This window comes from Ambystoma mexicanum, chromosome 11 (genome assembly GCF_040938575.1).
Source record: "Ambystoma mexicanum isolate Mex_15411 chromosome 11, UKY_AmexF1_1, whole genome shotgun sequence".
In the NCBI taxonomy this organism is placed as follows: domain Eukaryota; kingdom Metazoa; phylum Chordata; class Amphibia; order Caudata; family Ambystomatidae; genus Ambystoma; species Ambystoma mexicanum.
Genome location: NC_090934.1, coordinates 1467322925 through 1467341445, shown reverse-complemented (window position 1 = coordinate 1467341445; position 18521 = coordinate 1467322925). Strand labels below are relative to the sequence as shown.

Here is an 18521-nt window from a genome sequence, read left to right as displayed (position 1 = left end):
CCTGAAGTCCCCAGGCCCCTATCATCACATCCTGCTGCATCATCTACAAGGCTGTCACCCTGAAGTCCCCAAGCCCCTATCATCACACCACGCTGCATCATCTACAAGGCTGTCACCCTGAAGTCCCCAAGCCCCTAACATCACCTCCTGCTGCATCATCTACAAGGGGGTCACCCTGAAGACCCCAAACCCCTATCATCACATCCTGCTGCATCATCTACAAGGCCGTCACCCTGAAGTCCCCAGGCCCCTATGCATCATCTACAAGGCCGTCACCCTGAAGTCCCCAAGCCCCCGTAATCACATCCTGCTGCATCATCTACAAGGCTGTCACCCTGAAGTCCCCAAGCCCCTATCATCACATCCTGCTGCATCATCTACAAGGCTGTCACCCTGAGGTCCCCAAGCCCCTGTCATCACATCCTGCTGCATCACCTACAAGGCTGTCACCCTGAGGTCCCCAAGCCCCTGTCATCACATCCTGCTGCATCACCTACAAGGCTGTCACCCTGAAGTCCCCAAGCCCCTGTCATCACATCCTGCTGCATCATCTACAAGGCCGTCACCCTGAAGTCCCCAAGCCCCCATCATCACACCCTGCTGCATCATCTACAAGGCCGTCACCCCGAAGACCCCAAGCCCCCGTCACCACACCCTGCTGCATCATCTACAAGGCTGTCACCCCGAAGTCCCCAAGCCCCCGTCATCACATCCTGCTGCATCATCTACAAGGCCGTCACCCCGAAGTCCCCAAGCCCCTGTCATCACATCCTGCTGCATCATCTACAAGGCAGTCACCCTGAAGTCCCCAAGCCCCCGTCATCACCTCCTGCTGCATCATCTGCAAGGCCGTGACCCTGAAGTCCCCAAGCCCCCGTCATCACCTCCTGCTGCATCATCTACAAGGCGGTCACCCTTAAGTCCCCAAGCCCCCATCATCACATCCTGCTGCATCATCTGCAAGGCCGTCACCCTGAAGTTCCCAAGCCCCTATCATCACCTCCTGCTGCATCATCTACAAGGCCGTCACCCTGAAGTCCCCAAACCCCTATCATCACCTCCTGCTGCATCATCTACAAGGCCATCACCCTGAAGGCCCCAAGCCCCTGTCATCACCTCCTGCTGCATCATCTACAAGGCTGTCACCCCGAAGACCCCAAGACCCCGTCATCACATCCTGCTGCATCATCTACAAGGATGTCACCCCGAAGTCCCCAAGCCCCCATCATCACCTCCTGCTGCATCATCTACAAGGCTGTCACCCCGAAGACCCCAAGACCCCGTCATCACCTCCTGCTGCATCATCTACAAGGATGTCACCCTGAAGTCCCCAAGCCCCCATCATCACATCCTGCTGCATCATCTACAAGGCTGTCACCCTGAAGTCCCCAAGCCCCCGTCATCACATCCTGCTGCATCATCTACAAGGCTGAGACCCTGAAGTCCCCAAGCCCCTATCATCACATCCTGCTGCATCATCTACAAGGCCGTCAACCTGAAGTCCCCAAGCCCCTATCATCACATCCTGCTGCATCATCTACAAGGCTGTCACCCTGAAGTCCCCAAGCCCCCGTCATCACATCCTGCTGCATCATCTACAAGGCTGAGACCCTGAAGTCCCCAAGCCCCTATCATCACATCCTGCTGCATCATCTACAAGGCCGTCACCCTGAAGTCCCCAAGCCCCTATCATCACATCATCACATCCTGCTGCATCATCTGTGAGGCTGTCACCCTGAAGTCCCCAAGCCCCTATCATCACATCCTGCTGCATCATCTACAAGGCCGTCACCCTGAAGTCCCCAAGCCCCTATCATCACATCCTGCTGCATCATCTACAAGGCCGTCACCCTGAAGTCCCCAGGCCCCTATCATCACATCCTGCTGCATCATCTACAAGGCTGTCACCCTGAAGTCCCCAAGCCCCTATCATCACACCACGCTGCATCATCTACAAGGCTGTCACCCTGAAGTCCCCAAGCCCCTAACATCACCTCCTGCTGCATCATCTACAAGGGGGTCACCCTGAAGACCCCAAACCCCTGTCATCACATCCTGCTGCATCATCTACAAGGCCGTCACCCTGAAGTCCCCAGGCCCCTGTCATCACATCCTGCTGCATCATCTACAAGGCCGTCACCCTGAAGTCCCCAAGCCCCCGTCATCACATCCTGCTGCATCATCTACAAGGCCGTCACCCTGAAGTCCCCAAGCCCCCGTCATCACATCCTGCTGCATCATCTACAAGGCTGTCACCCTGAGGTCCCCAAGCCCCTGTCATCACATCCTGCTGCATCACCTACAAGGCTGTCACCCTGAGGTCCCCAAGCCCCTGTCATCACATCCTGCTGCATCACCTACAAGGCTGTCACCCTGAAGTCCCCAAGCCCCTGTCATCACATCCTGCTGCATCATCTACAAGGCCGTCACCCTGAAGTCCCCAAGCCCCCGTCATCACATCCTGCTGCATCATCTACAAGGCTGTCACCCCGAAGACCCCAAGCCCCCGTCACCACATCCTGCTGCATCATCTACAAGGCCGTCACCCCGAAGTCCCCAAGCCCCTATCATCACATCCTGCTGCATCATCTACAAGACTATCACCCTGAAGTCCCCAAGCCCCTGTCATCACCTCCTGCTGCATCATCTACAAGGTCGTCACCCTGAAGTCCCCAAGCCCCCATCATCACATCCTGCTGCATCATCTACAAGGCCGTCACCCTGAAGTCCCCAAGCCCCTATCATCACATCCTGCTGCATCATCTACAAGGCTGTCACCCTGAAGGCCCCAAGCTCCTATCATCACCTCCTGCTGCATCATCTACAAGGCTGTCACCCTGAGGTTCCCAAGCCCATATCATCACACCTGCTGCATCATCTACAAGGCCGTCACCCTGAAGGCCCCAAGCCTCTATCATCACATCCTGCTGCATCATCTGCAAGGCTGTCACCCCGAAGACCCCAAGACCCCGTCACCACATCCTGCTGCATCATCTACAAGGCTGTCACCCTGAAGTCCCCAAGCCCCTAACATCACCTCCTGCATCATCTACAAGGCTGTCACCCTGAAGTCCCCAAGCTCCTAACATCACATGCTGCTGCATCATCTACAAGGCTGTCACCCTGAAGTCCCCAAGCCCCTATCATCACATCCTGCTGTATCATCTACAAGGATCTCACCCTGAGGACCCCAAGCCCCCATCATCACATCCTGCTGCATCATCTACAAGGCTGTCACCCTGAAGTCCCCAAGCTCCTATCATCACATCTTGCTGCATCATCTACAAGGCTGTCACCCTGAAGTCCCCAAGCCCCCATCATCACATCCTGCTGCATCATCTACAAGGCCGTCACCCTGAAGTCCCCAAGCCCCTATCATCACATCCTGCTGCATCATCTACAAGGCCGTCACCCTGAAGTCCCCAAGCCCCTGTCATCACATCCTGCTGCATCATCTACAAGGCCGTCACCCTGAAGTCCCCAAGCCCCCGTCATCACATCCTGCTGCATCATCACAAGGCCGTCACCCTGAAGTCCCCAAGCCCCTATCATCACATCCTGCTGCATCATCTACAAGGCCGTCACCCTGAAGTCCCCAAGCCCCTATCATCACATCCTGCTGCATCATCTACAAGGCCGTCACCCTGAGGTCCCCAAGCCCCTGTCATCACCTCCTGCTGCATCATCTACAAGGCTGTCACCCTGAAGTCCCCAAGCACCTATCATCACATCCTGCGGCATCATCTGCAAGGCCGTCACCCTGAAGTCCCCAGGCCCCCGTCATCACATCCTGCTGCATCATCTACAAGGCCGTCACCCTGAAGTCCCCAAGCACCTATCATCACATCCTGCGGCATCATCTGCAAGGCCGTCACCCTGAAGTCCCCAAGCCCCTATCATCACATCCTGCTGCATCATCTACAAACGTGTCGCCCTGAAGGCCCCAAGCTACCTCCCCGAGAAACTCAACATCTCTGTGGGCCTAGGATCCACCTAAGTAAGGAAGTGTGCAGACTTGACCTGTCTACGCCCCAGGACTTTGGAACCTCCTTCCCATCAACCCCCGACTCGCATCCTTGCATCTACACTTCAGGAAGGAGCTCAGGTCCCTCCTCTTCAAGGAATGGCTCCTCCCTAACACCTAGGTGCACTCGCCCTCACCTCCCCACCCTACATGAGACTGGGTGATGTGATCCCACTGCCCCCCCCCCCCTTGTTACTTGAGATGTGCCCCACCCCTGCTTTTAGATCCCCACGCTGCCCCCTAAACTTGTTCTTCCCCCTATGATTGTAAAGCTCTCTGTTGCTTCCCGAAGCAAGGCCCACCCTCAATAAATACCCAATAAGAATAATAATGGCCCACCACACAAAGGGGTGCAATGTCAAAGGGGATCCCAAGAAAACAAGCCCATTCAAATTCTTCTTTCTGACGTAGCACAAAAAAGGCCTCCGCAGATTGACGCCAAACCCGCAGAAGGTGTTTGTCTTGTCCGGCGCGTGCTCTTCTCTTGGTTTAAGTATGTCCAGTACATTTTTCAAAAGAAAAAGTGGCTACTTTATTTTGCCAGCCATCTCTGGTTTGCCACCTCAGACCTGGGTCCCCAGACTCTCTGCAGCTAAACCTTTCCCAGTGTGCACACAGCAGCCCCGTGGGGGGGGGGGGGGCTGCAAGCTGAGGTGTGGTGCGTTGCAAATGCTTGCTTCAGTGTGGGGGCTGGGCGGGGGCAGGGAACTTGACACATGGCCCCAAGTCTTATCCTGTATCCCTAGCTCAGGGGTCTGCAACCTTTGGCTCTCCAGATGTTTCCTACTACAATTCCCATAATATCTGGCCATTAATTATACTTGTCAGGGACGATGGGAGTTGTAGTCCAAAACATCTGGAGAACCAAGGGTTGCAGACTCCTCCCCTAGCTAGTTAAGATATTTCACTGATGATTCCTTGCCTGCGGCCTCCTCGGGGGTGCAGACATAGATTCTGCCCCTGAGCGAGTCCAGGCCCCTTAAGTGCCTAAACAATGTTACGCTGTACTCTGTTTTTGCATCAGAATAGAAACGAGGACTGCAGACGAAAAGTGCACTTCTTATACACGTGCGCCCTCCAGTGGTAGAAACATAAATAGCGCACTGGTTATTTCATTGAATGTTGCGCTCGCTCTGCTTGAACCTGTCTTTTCTGCTTTTACTGCGCGCTGCCCTTATCTCAAGGCTGTATCTTCTCTCTTTTCTAGTTCTCTGCTTTCCTGCACTGAGGCACTGATTGGTGGCATTCTCTGCAGGTGATGTGAACGCGCGCCTTCTTTTGCAAATAACTGTAGCCACAGCACATGCTTGGTTTGGTGCCTTGTAGAACAGCGCTTGCCTAAGGGCCTTGAGCAGGCAGTGTCTGCTGGGAGCATAGAAAGGGGTACATGGAGACTCCAGCTACACAGCAGGGACGTGTAGCCCTTGCACCGGCTGGACAGCCCAATCCCTCCCAAGAGCAGCAGCTCCACCACATATAGACTGCTTCATGTAAGAAGCCAGGCAGTCGGACTTCCATGGAGTCAGTGTGTTACTAACATGACTTCTAGGTGTGCAGGATAAACATGCTGCTGTTATGTCATGTTCTTCCTCCACTCTTGTGTCCAGACTAGAATCTGTACTTTAGGTTTATTTTCCTGGAAATCATTTTCTCCCAAAATATTTTTCATTTAAGTATTTGGACTTCGGATGACGTGCACATTTGCAGACCTGGTATTTACTGACTTGTCCAAAAGAGTGAATTGAAGCCCATACGCCATTAGACTCGCCGCACCTTTAGGATAAGTTCATGCTTCTTTTATTTCGTCCTCAGCCTGCTTTTGTCTGCTTATCTGGCCTTTGCTTTGTCCCAGTCAGTGACAGAGGGGCTCTGCTGACATTGCGTTCAGGGTTTTCAAAGTACCAGACTTCTGTTTCCCCGGCCTGCCAGGACACAGCAGACAGAGGAGTGCTCCCCAGAGGACCCAGGGGTCCGAAGGTTTCACGCGTTATCGCAAGTGACGAAGCGCAGTTGCACGGCACAAGGATTTAGATTTCTGTATTTGATTGATGTTACAGTAATGTTCACGTTTGGCCTTCTTGTCTTGTGACGTAACCGAAGAAGGCTATAGCACTGTTCACAAAGCAGGGAATGTTAAAGCGGTCTCGCAAATGAAACTGTTTCAAAAGAGAGTTCAGAAAAAGTCTTCCCTAGAAGGGAAAATGCAGTCACAGGCAAGTAAAACACTACATTCTGCGAATGATTCCGAAGGAGCAGTTTTGATAGTGTCTGTGTGTGGTGTTAACCCACATACGTCCTCAAAGAATCGGCCCAGAGCTGAAGATTTGTGAAGAAAGCACTCGCCTGCAGCACTCACCTGCAATGCAGCGAGTCGCAAGGGGCATATCCCGGATCTAATGAAGCAGTTCGGTGCTTCCCAGCTGGTGGTCACTGCGCACATTGTTTGGCGACCCCCATAAGTTCCAGAAAGGGCACACAGCTGCAGGGAGGGCCACAAGACCCTTGGGACGGATACATGAGGATTTACCTGCCTTCAGGGGGGAGGATCTGGCCTCAAAGAGCTGGAAGGCAGAGATGCTGTGGGCAGCAGTAGCTGGTAATGCAAAGTGCCCCTGTTTATCCTCGTGGGCGGGATTCCGTTTCTGAGAATAGGGGTCTCCTTCAGAACGACCCTAAGGAAGAAGGACTACTGGAGATGTGCCTGTAGAGTTACACCCCATAGGAGCCAGGCAAGGAAGCGCCACGAGGCGAGGTCATCAGTGTGGCCTTAGAACAGAGGCAGCACAGGCCCCTGGAGCTTCTCAGGTGGGAGAGATGGTGCCCGGGTGCTTGCCTGATGCCCCCGGATGAAGGAAACGTTGGTTGATTTGGCACAGAGACTTTCAGGGGCCTGGCAGCAAAGGGGCTCTGGTGTCAGGATGCAGCAATGCAGGCACAGTCCGGAGGTTGAGAGAGACCAGGCCTTTGACCAGGAGCTGTGATCCAGGTGGCCCCAAGCATTGCAGTCCATCCCACCTGGCCTTCTGGAGAGGCAGGGCTCCCAGGAGTGCCAGCGCAGAGGTCCAGCAGTGGGCCAAGCGAGTGGGTAAGTGGCTCTGCGTCTATCCCCCTTGCACAGCACAGCACCTCCAACACACACTAAATGCCAACATTTCATGCACTCCGGGGCTGGGGGCAGCAGCGGGGGGGGGGGGGGGGGGGCTCTCTCTTACAAAGGAAGTGAAAGCACACTTTCCCAGACCGGGATCTCAATATGCCAGTCAGAACTGCTAGTTTCCGGTTGACTAATGCCCCCAGTCCAGGGAGACGGGCATCAAGTTGGCGCGATGTCCACTTCCTCTCAAACACACCTGCAGAGGGGGGCAAGGAATAGTCACGTGACCCCTGAGCCTGCCACCATCCCGTGAAATGGAGGAGAGTGGTCAAACGGGACCCGAGCAGGTAAAATGAATTCCACAAGGTGGCAGCATATTACACTCAATCTGAAAGCGGCCTCCAGTCTGGCCACATGATTGACTGACCGTGAGGTGGACCCTGTCTGAGACACTATGGGTTACGATTGGGGTGCTCCTGCCTTAAGGGTACAAAGGACTCTTAACGCAGAGTGCACACAAAAACAGAACCGCAATCTTTCAGGCTCTGGATTAATCCTAGCTGGGGAGAAATAAAGTCCAAAACTCAGAAAAGCTACTGGGGAGACCTAATGGTAATGTTGGGTTACTCATATAGCGCTTTCACTAAAGCGCTTTACATGGAGCATATTTACATACAATATCACCCACCCGAACTTGGTACTCTTCGACCTCGGAAGGAGGAAAGGCTGAGTTGACCGTGCCAGGATTTGAACCTGCGACCTGCAGAATGCACACAAAACACAACAGCGAGTGCTCAACCTTCTTGGTTATCTTGCTGGCATAATGATGTTAAAAGAAATAAGCCGGAGAGCCCCAAATGGGAAAGCAGATTCAGGTAGAAACAACGCGGTTGTGTTGGAAAACGCTGCGGTTTTTCTTTCCAAGTTTCTCAGGCTCCTCCGAGCCGGAGGAGCCTGAGAAACTTGGAAAGAAAAACCGCAGCATTTTCCAACACAATAACGTTGTATTTATGTTTGCGGTCACTTCAAAAGCGACCGCAAACATAAATACGTTTTTAAGGCTGCGGTTTTATTTCTAAGTTTTCCGGGCTCCTCCAGCCCGGAAAACTTAGAAAAAAAAACGCAGCTAGTGCTTATTATTTGAAAAAAAAATAAATAGCACTTACCGAGATTCAGCTGCAGCTTTCCTGCTCTGGTCTCCGGTCCCCGTCCTCCGCCTACAGCACTAATGAAGGGAAAGCCATCCAGCGGTAGCCTTTGTTTACTACAGCTGGCTGGCTTTTCCTTCATTAGTGCTGCAAAAGCCAGCACAGGAGGGCATCCATTTCACAAAATGGCTGCGCCCATGTGCTCGCTTTTGCGAATTTTGAGCTTGAATAGCTCAAAATTTTACATAGGAAGTTTTAAAACGGAGAATGCTAGTATTTTTTTTTTATGTTGCCTATCTATTTTTAAAATACAAATTTTTACTAGACCATCCCTTTAGGAGATGATTCAGGAATCCATTAGGTATATTTAAAAAAGTTGATAAAAAATGAATCCCTACAGGAGAAGTTTCTCGAATCCATGTCTTCAGCGGTTCCGATCAGCCGCGTGCTCCACCTGTGCATGATCTGCTTTCCACGTCTTCCACTAACGACCAAGCAGAGGCTCTCATTGGCGGCTTGGAGAGTGAATTGGCGGACCTTTTCAAGTTTCTAGAGAAGCAGTGATGGAAACCCAGGAGTCTTGTAGACCTTCTACTGGAGAGGTATGTCTGCACCGCTGAATTCTTCTCCAGCTTCTGTGAACACCAGGGACCAGAATCCCACAGAAGGCCGTGCCTGGAGAATCCTCGATGTTATTCACGGAAGGTTTCCAGATGGGCCGATACTTCGGACTCAGTGGAGAGCACTTCGTGCATGCGGGATCCGTGCTCCGCTCTAGTGCACGTAGAGCCATTGCGCTCATGACCCTCCCTGTCCAGTGCAGACCGTCATTGAGTGCATACACAGGAGGCGGCAGAGAACGGTGGGCCTTATATCCCCATAGAGGAGCATGAGACATTACTAAATTCTGTGGGGGAGTCTGTATGGCAAGTCAATCGGCCTTCATGTAGTAAGGACGGTGACGGGTCGGGACCAGTAACGATCCCTCCCATCCTTAATCCAGCATTACAATCCTCACCATTCTGCACATTTCAAATTCTCTTACGTGTGTGTCCGCATTATTTGTTAGAATTGCAAAGCTGCCCTTATGCAGGACTGTTGGTTCACTTTTTCATAATCTTTTTCTTCGACCCCCCCCCCCCTCCCGTTGCTTTGTCCCAATGAGGGGTTTTTGCAGACACTTTTAGAAAACTCCTTCGTGACCCACTTTCTCTTCACATTTTCCATTTAATAACAGCTTTTTTTGTTAAATAAAACAACACCCACTCTCAGGCTTGGATAGTGGATTTTGCCTCCTATTTTGTACAACAAATGGCTTTTTTTCAGCACTGATCTTACCCAGCTGTGCATGCATTGCATTGCTCTGCTACCAGGACATGTCTGTCAAACGTTTCAGCATTTGCTCCTGTAATCTTTATTTTCAGAGATGTAACAAAAGGAGCACGATTAGAGCTGGTAGCTAATGTCAGTGTGTTTGATTGTATCTGAATCTCACAATTAATCTGTGGGGTGTAGTTTGCTGAAATAAGAAGCTTTCATTAGTGCAGTTGGCATTTCAACGTTTTATTTTGGGTGCAAGTTAGATTGTGGGCCTTGGCATAGGGCGAAGCGAGATTTGAAAGAATGCATTGTAACTGAGCACCCTCACTGACCATGTTGCATGCATTGTAACTGAGCACCCTCACTGAACGTGCTACATGCATTGTAACTGAGCACCCTCACTGACCATGTTGCATGCATTGTAACTGAGCACCCTCACTGACCATGGTGCATGCATTGTAACTGAGCACCCTCACTGAAGGTGTTGCATGCACTGTAACTGAGCACCGTCACTGAACGCGCTGCATGCATTGTAACTGATCACCGTCACTGAACGTGCTGCATGCATTGTAACTGATCACCCTCACTGGACATGTTGCATGCATTGTAACTGAGCACCCTCCCTGAACATGGTGCATGCATTGTAACTGAGCACCCTCGCTGAACATGGTGCATGCATTGTAACTGAGCACCCTCGCTGAACATGGTGCATGCATTGTAACTGAGCACCCTCACTGAACCCGTTTCTTCTCTCGCTGTTGTTAGATCATTGGTAACCTGCTGTATTACCGCTACATGAACCCCGCCATTGTTGCGCCAGATGCCTTTGACATCATTGATCTCTCGGCTGGAGGTCAGCTAACCACAGATCAGCGCCGCAACCTGGGCTCCATCGCCAAGATGCTGCAGCATGCTGCTTCCAACAAGATGTTCCTAGGAGACAATGCTCATCTCAGCGTCATTAACGAATATCTCTCACAGTCGTACCAGAAATTCAGGTAAAGTTTTGAGAATCCGGAACTGTTGTGGTTTGGCAGAAATAAAGGAGAGTGGAGCAATTGTGTCTTGCCTGAAATGCAATACAACCTGGACCTTCTCTTGCCATCGGGAGCGATATCCCTAGTTGCCAAGAGATAATATCCCCTTTGACAGTAATCCCAAGAAACTTGGTTCCACCATTAGACCGGGAGGATAGCTCAGGGGCAACACGTTTGTCATGGAAGCAAAACAACGCAGAGCAACACAGTTTCGAATCCTGGGCTTAGAAACAGTCGTAGTTATTAAGCGCATTATAAAAGAACAATTATAATTATAATTGGCCCAAATAAATAGAAGATCGGAAAATAATCCTCAGTCAGAAGCATGGCCTTGTCAGGGGAAAGATATCAGTTTCTGAAATGTTAATTTTAAATTCAACAGTTTCAGCCATATGGAATATATTGTTTTAAAAGCCTGCTTCCCAGTTATGTTTCTCTCACATACATTGTCTGTCCAGTCTGTTCAACGGTACTTGAGACCACTTCATCGTGGGGCAAATCCTAGGTACAACAAAGGGCTCTCAGAACTGGAAATGTTCCTCCTGACATGTAACCAGTCCACACGCTTCCCTTTGTGTATTCAGCAAACCCGTGAGCGAACGCAGATGCTATCGAGCTGTTCCTCGAACTCAGTGGCATAGAACTCACTGATGCTAAGAACCTCGGGGTCATCTTCGACTCCACACTTTCCTTCTCCGCCCATATCTCTGAGGTCTCTAAAAAGTCTAACTTCCTACTGCACCACCTCAGAAGCACTCTGCCTTTCCTCTCCTTCCCCAAGAAGCTCACTGTCTGCCAAGCCCTGGTTCTCTCTAAGTTGGACTATTGTAACAGCCTCTTTCTAAATCTACATGCCTCTAATCTCTGCCCTCTGCAACTTATCCAGAACAGGACTGCAAGACTTGTCCTTGGCCTCAAGCACTGGGATTGTATCTCTCCAGCCCTGAAATCTCTCCATTGGCTCCCAGTGGATGCAAGGATTAAATTCAAAACCCTCTGCATCGTCCACAAAGCTTTCTGGGGCCTGGGTCCAAAATACCGTCAGCTATCCCTCCGCAAATACCTCCCCTCTCGAGCTCTTTGCTCCTCTAGCTCTAACTCCCTCCGGGTCAATCGTTTTTCAAAGAAACGAGCTGAGGGTAGATCTCTATCTTCGGCTGGGACCTCCCTCTGGAACAGCCTCCATGCCAATCTAAAATTTGAGAACCATCTCCGGTTCCGGAAGCACCTCAAGAACTTCCTCTTTGCTTCTGCCTTCGCTCCCCCTCTCCCCTGCTGATCTGCTCTCTCTTGGCACTGTGCACCTGGCCACCCTCTGTCCCCTGGGCCCAGGTACCTGCTCACCCTGCCAACCTCCTGTACTGCCTCCCGGCCACCCCTTGCACTGGGGACTATATCTGTACCCATACAGCCCCCCCCTTTTTTTTCTTTTTCTGCACTTATCAGACTACCCAGTCTGCTGCCTTAAACACAGCACTTGCCACTTGCTGACTGCACTACCACTGTTTATTGCCTCAATGTTCTATTTATTATTATTTATTCTGCTCTCCTCTGCTCCGCACTTTCCACCCTCCCCCTTCCATGCACTTTTTCCCTTTTTGCCTTTCCCATGCACTTGCGCGTTCTCAATGACACTGGGCCTAGTAAGATCGTTCTTTTGTTCCTCCCTTGTACCCCTCCCTTGCCTAGTCGCGCTCTGAAACACTTGTGTATGAGCGCGATACAAATAAAATAACATATCATATATCATATCATCCCTTCTCAAGATATCCATTTCCTATCTATCTTTTTTCTAATACAGCCCTGGATGCAGGCTATCTGGCTTGGATTGAATACAAGCAAGACTGAGGTAGCCATCATTCTCCCTTGTAGGAGCCCCCCAGTGTCGCGCCAGTCCTCGTTTCAGATAACCCAATTTTCTCACAGTATTATTTAATGCAAAAACTGTAGGGGTCTATTTTTATCTCACCAAATCAATTGAGTTGCGAGTATTACCTCCTACTTTCTACATTTGTGTGACGAATCGAGGGTATTCATCCCTTCTCCCCAGGGGGGTGCCACCCCCTTTGAGGCTTGGGCAGTGGGCCTGCTCTGCAAGGCCCTCACTAAGGGTCTGGGCAAGTGGGACCTCACTAGGAGAGACTCCCCCTTAGGGGGCAAGGACTCCCATTCCTGTGAGGAACTCCCTGTGTCGGACACACTGTCAGCCTATATGGCACTGCCCACTGGCAAGAAGAATGCAACCTCCGCATGTGTGGCTGCCTGCAATGCTGAAGCAAAACGAACAGAGAACGTTAAAGAAGTTGTCTCTTAAATGAGACGAGTAGTGGAGACGAGTAGAGTATTGGAGGCAGGGGAAGCCCCTGCCGTGATCGCACCAAGAAGGGGCAGATCGAAACAAGCCGCATAGTCTGCACCTTTTGAACCAGAGAGGCTTGCCAAAGTGAGACGGCGGCGAGTAAGGCAATGGGGAAACCACTGCCCAAGAGGGAAGAGGCATCCAGGACCTGATGGTGGCGTGACCACGAGCGAATCGTGGTTGGCAAAGCGCCTGCGCAACTATGTCGAGACCATTGCTGGAATCAAGTGGAGCTCCCTGTCGTCCACGTCTGTAGTAGGTAGCAGCCTGAGAGGAAGCTGAGAATGGTACGCCGACGAGAGCCAAGGGAGAAGAAACCATGTATCTAGACGAAAACCTGAGCGAGCGCCGGTCCTGCAAGGTTCCCATACTCACTTGACGGTACCAGGGAACATGGGGAAAGTGGGAGGCAGCCAGGAAGGAGCATATAAAGAGTACAAACTCGTCCCAGTCATAAACGCGAGTCAAGAGGAAGGGAATTGTTGAATTACCACTTCAAATGGTGTCTAGAGCCAATTACCAGCAACCCTGTGAGGGGAATAACGTGTGTGAAAAGTAACTTGTCCTAGTCCCAAAGAGGAGACACACAGACTAAGGCTATTCAACTGGCAATGTGAAGAGCTAGTGGAGCGAGTATCAGATAACCCCAAAAGGGTGATAGAGCGAGACTGGAGACAATTGCCCTAGGAGGAAGAGACACGGTCTCAAATGCCAAGAGAGTTTAAGAATAGAAGAGAACTCGCTACAGAAAGATCCCAGGAGAGAGACTATAAAACCAGAGACAAGAGTGTGAGAAAGTATGTAAAGACTAGCTGCGTGCAGCTGATCTCTAAAGAAAGCCCACACGCCAGGAGTGCTGTCCGAGAATTAAAAGAGCTCGTGGAGGAGACGTCCAGGGCTTATTGAAGAAGATCGTAAAGAGAGAAAAGGGGTTATACTGAGACATTCCTTCCAGAGATTATTGAAATAAATCACCCACCCAGGAGAATAAAGATCTTATCTTGGATGAATGGAAGTTCTTTATCTTAGTGGTAGAGTTAGGTTTGGGCCGAGAACATTTTTACGTTGGGACTTCCTTATGACTGACTAGCACCCTTAGTTCTTTTGGATAGGCAGGGTGACCCTATAGCGATAGGGAAAGTGAGGCTGTATCTATATAATTTCATTAAAAACACTAAAATATCCTAGAAGTGTACGACTCCTACTACTAACCCACCACAGTTTGCTTAAACAAATCAGATTGTTCACATGCCGGGATCATCTTCTTACCACCATTTCCAGAACCATACTAGACGGTAAGATTGAATATTGCAACTCATTCTAAACTGGACTTTTTAAAGCATCTGGACAAAAATTACAAATGCTTCAAAATAAAACAATTAGGTTCCTTTTAGAACCTGTGCTGCCCCGATTTTGTGTCCAGCTCCTTTAGGGGCTAGAATTAAGTTTAAAATGGCCACCTTGGCGCACACAAATGTATCTATGGAAAGACGCCTTCTTATTTATCTGAACGATTAGAACTCAAATCTTCCTTTATCGCTCAGATTCAGGTTGCGCTCTGTCGGCGGCGGGACTATCTCTGTGCAAGGTGCAAAGAGCTGGAATGTGTGTTCTGAACATGTCAGACTTGAATCTGGTTTAAAACACATAAGAATGTAGCGCAACACCTTTATTTATAACGCATGACTGGAGACTGCTGTTAGAGTCTAGTGCTGGAACTAAACTCAGAAGAAATCCCTTTGTCTTACAGTGTCAGTTGGAGGTTCAACCGGATGCGAGAGCTTAGTCAAAGAGGGCCTAGTGTATAAGTCTGAGACCAATTTCCCAATCTACAAAGAAACATAGTTCCAGGGATACACGATTATCTTCAGATCACTCAAAGTGTGTTTGTAGCACAAGATCATGCTTGCTTTGATCTTCCTGGTTCCCTTCTCAGGCTTTGAGGGATGTAGACTGAGCACACACCTGCCAGGAAGTCCTTCTATTCCCCTTGTCTTGAGGAATAAACACGATTACCAAGAGGAATTCTCAACCCCCCCCCCCCCTACTTCTCCAAACCTGGGTGTTATTCAGACTCACCCGCCAAGGGTTGCTCTCCGGAGCTTTAGTCTACAGCAGGCTCTGGATGAGCCCCTTTCTTCTGGATCCCACCAAGCTCTAGACTATTGTCCCAAGCAGGCTTATAATGTGCTTTCTCTGGCCCTCCCCAAGCCCTGGGTAAGGGCTGGTAGCAGCCTTTTGCCCTTGTCCTTTCCTCCCCTCCCCCAAGTCTTCACCGGTGCTGAGCTGAATCCCATTTCATACTCTTTCTTGCAGTCAGTTGAGTAATACGAAAACAAAGAGGTGATGGCTGGAAGGTTTAGAATGAATCTTAACCACTGGCAATGCTCTGGGCAACCCTCCAGACCACCGTTCTTGAGTAATACAGCAAGACGGCCAAAAGTCGCTGCTTTGTAGGCCCCCTGCTAGAACATATCCTGACATATCAAGGTGTTTATACAATGGTTTGGGCGCGCTGTGGACGCGCATTCAGAGTCAACTCTTAGTAACGAATCAAGTGAGTCCTTCGGGTTCCAGTCTGTACCTTTTAGGGTCAGGGCCTTGTGGCGTGCTGGCATGAGGAGTCGAAGACCGAGGTGGCATTTTAGTATGATTTGTATTTAAAGAAAGAAGAAAACGCCTGCCGTTCCCTAGTGCTAGAGGGCACTCCCTACCTAACTGTGTGCTAGGCCCAAAAATCAATCCATAAAAAAGATTCCAAGGAATCAATAGGCAGTGCACAATTTGCTGGAAAAATAGGATTTATTACATGCAATTACGGCCGGGAGGGTCAGCCAGCTCCGTACAACTGAAAACGCTCTCACTCCGCCCACATTGGGATGAGTATTTAAAGACAAAAACAAAAAAGTTAACAGTTGTTACATATATCAAGTGCGTGTTAATTCCACACTCCCTATTGGCTAGGCCCTACACACAAATCTAAACACACCCTATACAACCCAAACCCGTTGGTTATTAAACTGCCCTTTGGAAATGTCCTAATTGTGCAGTCAGCAGACAATACTCAGTTATGATTGGACAACAGTATTCATATCATTGTTGGTACCATGGCCTTTTCTCATTGGCCAAGACAACTTCATGATGTGCGTGCCCCCCCCCTCCCCCCCGAAACGACCCAATCATGTTGGAGGTGTGAACAGTGTGACCAGCCAATTAAAAACAACATCCTTTCCCATGCCCTCAAACACCCGGCAAAATCGGACAGTTCCCAGACCTCATGGTGGGTTGTTCTGCAACACTTTTTGCAACTCCTGTTTTAAAACATGTTGCTTTCCATTGTACACATTCTCCTAGCTATTTATTGAGAACCAGGTGACTTCATTAAAAATCGCGGCTGAGGCTACAGTCTTTTCAATTCTTCATATTTATTTATTCCCCCAGGCCTTTCTTACTGTTGGCCCAGTTGTCGTGAATCCCCTAGAGGGCAGTATTGCTCCAGCTTGATTCGGTATTCTGGCATTGCCTTAACTCAGGCCTTGTTCTCACCAAGATCCGCCCTTCAAAACTATTGGACTAATCTGTCAGGAGCAAAACTGTTCTAATGCATTCTACTGAAAAGACCTGTGAACTGCTAGGGCCTTGCAACATTAACTGATATCTGCACCCACTTTCCCCTTCCTCCAGGGACCATAGCTATCTGGGGGTGAAGCGAGAATGAATTCAGATTAGTGAACAAGACAGAAGCTCAGCAGTGTGGCCTACTGCTTCTTACTTGTTGACCTTTTTTTGTTTATGGGAAAATTAATGGGGTATGCCAAAACTGCAGTTTTCCCTTTTTCTTCATAACCATTTTATTTTTCAAAGAATGTTTCTGAAACTTTCCAGTCTGGGAGGGGCCCGTGACGAACATTTTGTTTGCAAAATGTCTGCCAAATCCTTTGCACGAATCAAAAGTTATTAGCAATTCATTTTTTTAGATTTCCTATGTAACTCAGTTTTACCTTATATATTCATATTTCTGAGGCTTGTGAATCTGCTTAGAATCATATGCTTTGCATATGCCGACATCTAGTGGTAGGTGCAGAGTATTGCGCCGCTTGTGTTGAAAGTTCGAAAGGGGACGTCGACTGGGTGTGTTTGTAATATATATTATCCTAATGTGACATCTACTGTACCCATGATCCCTCACGCGCCAAGGTCCATAGCCCAAAACACTTAAAGGGGGTGGTATAAATACTCAAGGAAAGCCCATAAGAAACCAGGCAACAATTAAATGGGTGCTACATTACAATACCTCACAACAGACGGAGAGTGAAGAAGAGGAGTTCAGAATTACTTGAGCACGATGGTGAGAAGACTACAGCAGTCGTAGGGCGGGTAGCCAACTCATTGTGAAACTTTGCCCTACTCTCAATGCTGGAGACCAGTATCGCGCCTGTTTCAATGGAAGAATGCAGTGCAGTAAGTGAATTTCCTGCCTGAATTGAGGAAGGAGATGTGGGCAAACGTGGATTCCTGTGAGCCTACAACCCCTGCATTGCGAGAGGAAGTTACCATCCGCAAACAAACAATGAGGGAGGGGAATCAAGGCCAGTTACAAACTCACTGGACATGCAAGAGCAACATTGCATTAAATCCAGTCGGCTGAGTCAAGCTTATCAGACAGATCCATTTTGGCAGCGTTGGAGCACTCAATATATCGTCTTTATGAGGAAAACTGTATGGTCCAGTTGAGTCAACTCCAGGCTGTGGCTGTGGAAGAATTGCCATAAACGGCAGAAGTGCAAGAGGAGCAAACAGAAGAAGGAGGTAGTAAAAGCGCTTATATAAATCAGCCCCACGGCGAATCAGATAACCTTAGGTTTTCTTCCATCCCTGTAATAACAAGGATTATAACTGACCCTATGGGTAGAATCTCATCGGATGACCAGAATCGAACAGAGGCAGAACCCCTCCAAAAGTTGGAGGAACTCAGGCAGGGAGATAAGAGAGCTAGGACAGAGGGGATGCTGTGTGCTTATCCCTCCTATAAGATCTGACTCGTATGTGAAAGACGAATTTAGACTGATCTACTTGCAGCGTGCTGGCGGAAGAAATAAAGGAAATGGTGCGGGAATTAAAAGAAGAGAAGGAGTAGTATGAAGTCCTGTCTTGTAAAGTCAATGGGAACGGTGGAAAAGCTGGTAACCTTCTGTCCCTGTGGAGGCACGGATACGCAAGCATTGTTACAGTAAAGCAGCGGGTTTAACGGCAGCAAGAGAACAGACAAATAATTGGGTCAGATATGAAGTAGTCGGAGCAAGGTGAGCAAAGTGACAATAGACGGACGCTGCTTGTGGCATTCTTTATGAGGCCAAGTCTAACCCACTTAGCAATCAACACACAAGCCCAAATATGTCTCTGTGTGTGTATGGATCGCCCGACGAGGGAGTCGAAGGAATCCGTGAAGCCCTGTGTGGACGGTCGGTGTAAATCTCGGCTGGGGAAGGCCGTCTGTGATGCCGACCATACTGCCCCCCACTGCCCCTTCGTGATAAGA

At 49.7% G+C, this 18521-nt stretch overlaps 1 protein-coding gene across 2 annotated transcripts in view; it reads left to right on the top strand.

Moving 5' to 3' along the window:
• IQGAP1 (IQ motif containing GTPase activating protein 1) overlaps positions 1–18521 on the top strand; it is a 473401-nt gene that overhangs the window by 388920 nt on the left and 65960 nt on the right. For both annotated transcript variants that reach the window (XM_069625145.1, XM_069625146.1), the window contains one exon: positions 10352–10584. In XM_069625145.1, coding sequence (XP_069481246.1) covers positions 10352–10584 — 233 coding nt within the window. The remainder of the gene's footprint in view (positions 1–10351; positions 10585–18521) is intronic.